The 4435-nt window shown below is 45.1% G+C and overlaps 1 protein-coding gene across 1 annotated transcript; it reads left to right on the forward strand.

Annotated features, from left to right (window-relative positions):
• On the forward strand, positions 346-2651 carry LOC109224286. Its single transcript, XM_019388875.1, has 4 exons — positions 346-468; positions 1438-2175; positions 2360-2584; positions 2646-2651. The coding sequence occupies exons 1-4, from the start codon at positions 346-348 to the stop codon at positions 2649-2651; spliced, it is 1092 nt and encodes a 363-aa protein (XP_019244420.1).

Genomic DNA, 4435 nt, shown 5'->3' on the forward strand with positions numbered 1-4435 from the left:
GGACTTGTAAACCGGATTATATTTGCAACGACCGCATTGTCCTATTTAGAAGGCATAGTTGGGTGTGATCAAATTTTGGCGCCGTTGCCGGGGAACTAACAGTGTTATCAATTACAATTGAAGGAAGCACAAAAATTCTTAGTGTAGTCAGTTTTCTCTACACCCAATTTTACATTGAAATTTTAACGTTTGTTGACTTGGTTGCATAGGTGCATGCCTAGAAACTCATCGAGATCTGGTGAAGTATTAGAAGCATTATCAGATCCCGAGAAATTTTTCACGGCGTTGAATCGGGCCAACCGACAAAACAAACAACAACCAATAACTGCACAATTCGAAACAATCATGGGAGATAACCAGGAAAACCCACCAGCACCAATAGCACCAGTGCCAGAGGCTGCTCTCTATGACTGGGCACAACCCACAGCAGAGAATCTATCCACAGCGATAGTAGTCCCGCAGATACAGGCTGAGTCATTCCAGATCACAAATAACATGCTGCACTTGTTGCAGAACAAGGGACTATATTCAGGGTCACAAGTTGAAGATCCTCAGCAGCACTTGAAGAATTTCTTGTCTATCTGCAAAACCCAAAGGCAGCCCAATGTAATTCCGGAAGCAATCAAACTGTTATTGTTTCCATTCTCAGTGACAGGAGCTGCCCAGACTTGGCTGAATTCACTCCCCATAAATTCTATAGCAACGTGGGATGAACTAGTCAAGCAATTCCACAACAAGTTCCATCCACCCAACAAGACTGCTCAACAAATTGATGAGATTTTGAGCTTTAAACAGAGACCGATGGAAACTTTGCATGAAACATGGGAACGTTTTAAAGGGATGCTAGTCATATGATCACACCATGGTATTCCAGATCTAATGTTAGGGCAGCGGTTCTACATGGGATTGTCAGATAGCGTAAAGAACATTGTTGATGCTTCAGCGGGTGGGGCATTTTTGAGCAAAACATGAAGAGAGGGCCAGAGTCTGCTTGACAAAATGGCACAGAATTCGGGCTGGGTAACCGGAGGTGCACCCATCACTCCAGTGGTGCACTCAGTGCCTTTAGATCCATGCAATTCTATGGCTGAAAATATGGCTACCTTATTGACACGGATGAGTATACTTACCAAGAAGGTGGCAGGGCAGAAACAGCAGGTACATATTGTTGATACTACTAATGGGGGCTTGTGCGCATCTTGCATTAGTCAGCCAGTGGGTAATCAGTGGAATGCAGAACACGATCATCATCACTACCCTGAAGACATGAACTATGTGTCTAATTATGGCGGCTAGAGACAGGGTGGTCAGAATTGGGGTCAACAAAATCAGCAATACAGGCCACCACAACCACAGTTCAACACCGGGAACATGGGAGGTATGAGACCACCCAACAATATGTCACCTTACCCACGACCATAGGGATACAATAATCAGAATCAGAAGCAAGGGTATGACCCACCTCAGCAGCAACATGGTGTAAGGCAGGATGATGGGTTTGATAGACTTGAAGCAATGATGCAGCAGGTTATTGGCTCAAATGCTAAAATTAATGAGAGAGTCGATGCACATGATGCAGCAATCAAAAATATTGAAGTACAGGTGGGACACATTTCGATGTCTCTGAATAATAATCCTCATGGGACACTACCTGCAGACACCCAGATAACCCCAAAAGATCAGGGACCGAAGCAGCTGATGGCGGTGAGTCTACGTAATGGCAGAGATCTGGATGAAGAGCAAGAAAGAGCTCGAGAAGCTAGACAGGCTGAGACACTCATACCAATGCCCATCGAGCTGGATGAATCAACGAAACTGACAGAGGTGACAGTCCAGCCTGCTCAAGAAGAAAATAGCTTTCAGAATGAGAGTGAGAAAGTAGCTGGAACAGTCCAGGAGCCAGTAGTTGAGGTAGCAACTGATAAAGATCAGTCCCAAGTGATTGGGAAGAAGAGACCTCCTGCACCCTTCCCCCAGAGGTTGGCTAAGTTCAAAAAGGAGGAGCAATACAAGAAGTTCTTTGACATGCTAAAGCAAATCCAGGTAAACATACCACTGATTGAAGCTTTGAAAGAGATGCCTGGGTATGCAAAAATGATGAAGGACTTGATGTCCCGAAAGTTTGATTTCCAAAACTTGGCCATAATTACTCTTACTCAGACCTGTAGTGCAGTGGTGACTAGACCAATTGCGGAAAAGCTGTCTGATCCAGGGAGCTTTACAATTCCATGCACTATTGGAAATTTTTTCTTTTGCTAAGGCACTTTGTGATCTAGGGTCCAGCATCAATCTTATGCCCCTAGCAATTTATAAGAGGTTGGGCATTGGAAGAGCTAGACCCACCTCTATGTTGTTGCAGCTGGCTGACAGGATGGTGAAACGACCCTCTGGAATCCTAGACGATGTGCTGATTCAGGTAGGGAAATTTGTGTTCCCTTCAGATTTTGTGATCCTAGATTGTAAGGTGGATGAGGAGATTCCCATCATTTTGGGAAGACCGTTCCTGGCCACGGGAAGAGCTCTAATTTATTGTGAGACCGGGGAACTCAAGATGAGGCTGAACGATGAAGAAATAACATTCAATGTGCAGAAATCTATGAGGCGACCAAGTGAGTTCGCCAATTGCTCTCTTATTGATGCTGTAGATGTAATTGTAGAGACTGATGATGAAAGGCTGACTATTGAGGACCCCCTTGCTGCATGTCTAATGAATTTGGATGAGGTAAATGGAGAGGATCTGGCGGGATGGGTGTTGGCATTAGAAGGTAGAGGGTTCTGGGATAGGACCCTAGAGTTTGAGCCATTGCACTTGGAAATTCGAGAAACTCCTCCAGCCAAGCCATCCATCGAAGAACCACCAAAGCTGGAATTGAAGCCATTGCCCGCCCATCTCAGGTATGAATTTCTTGGACGTAACTCCACATTACCTGTTATTATCTCATCTAGTTTGGTAGATGTGCAGGCTCAACAACTATTGCAGGTACTTAAGGAGTGCAAGACTGCCATTGGGTGGACCATGGCAGACATAAAGGGGATCAGCCCCGCCTACTGTATGCAGTAAATTCTACTGGAAGAGGGACACAAACCTTCCAGGGAACACCAAAGAATGCTGAACCCCAATATGAAGGAAGTGGTGAAGAAAGAAGTAATCAAGTGGTTAGATGCGGGAATCATTTTCCCAATCTCTGACAGTAGTTGGGTTAGCCCAGTTCAATGTGTTCCTAAAAAGGGTGGCATGTCGGTAGTCAAGAATGATAAGAATGAATTGATCTCGACAAGAACCGTCACGGGCTGGAGAATTTGCATGGACAATCGAAAGTTAAATCTAGCCACCCGGAAAGACCACTTCCCACTTCCCTTCATTGATCAGATGTTAGACAGATTGGCAGGGAGGTCACATTTTTGTTTTCTGGATGGGTACTCCGGGTACAATCAAATCTCCATTGCACCGGAGGACAGAGAGAAGACCTCTTTCAGTTGCCCGTATGGCATTTATGCCTTTCGGAGGATGCCCTTTGGCCTATGCAATGCACTCGCCACATTCCAACGGTGCATGATGGCCATATTCACTGACATGATAGAGGATATAATGGAGGTGTTGATGGATGACTTCTCAGTGGTGGGGAACTCATTTGATGAGTGCCTGATAAATCTGACTCGTGTGCTGAAGCGATGTACTAAGACTAATCTGGTTCTGAATTGGGAAAAATGCCATTTTATGGTACAAGAGGGCATAGTCTTGGGATACCGGGTGTCAAGCAAAGGAATTGAGGTGGATCGTGCCAAGGTAGATGTGATAGCAAAGCTACCCCCTCCAACTTCGGTCAAAGCAATCAGAAGCTTCCTCGGGCATGCCGGTTTCTATCGGCGATTCATAAACGATTTTTCAAAGATTGCCAACCCTCTCTGTAAGTTGTTAGAAAACCCTTTCTTGTTTTCTGATGATTGCAGGGAAGCATTTGAGGAGCTGAAAAAGAGGCTAGTCACAACACCTATCATAGTTGCCCCCGACTGGGAGCAACCGTTAGAACTCATGTGTGACGCTAGTGACTATGCAGTGGAGGCAGTGCTGGGATAGCGGAAAGACAAGCTGATGCATCCAATATACTATGCTAGCAGAACGCTGAGTGGAGCCCAGTTGAATTACACTATGACTGAGAAGGAGATGTTGGCCGTGGTGTTTGTTTTTGACTAGTTCTGATCATATCTGATTGGTTCCAAGGTAATTGTATATACTGACCACGCAGCTCTCAGGTATCTAATTGAGAAAAAGGAGTCTAAGTCGTGCCTGATTCGTTGGGTGCTGCTGTTGCAAGAATTCGACCTCGAAATTCGTGACCATAAGGGCACAAAAAATCAAGTCGCTGATCATCTATCACGACTTGAAGGAGCTGAAAAAGCAATCGAGGTCGAAGAGATTCTGGAAATCTTTCCA

Source organism: Nicotiana attenuata, chromosome 3 (genome assembly GCF_001879085.1).
Source record: "Nicotiana attenuata strain UT chromosome 3, NIATTr2, whole genome shotgun sequence".
Taxonomy (NCBI): Eukaryota; Viridiplantae; Streptophyta; class Magnoliopsida; order Solanales; family Solanaceae; genus Nicotiana; species Nicotiana attenuata.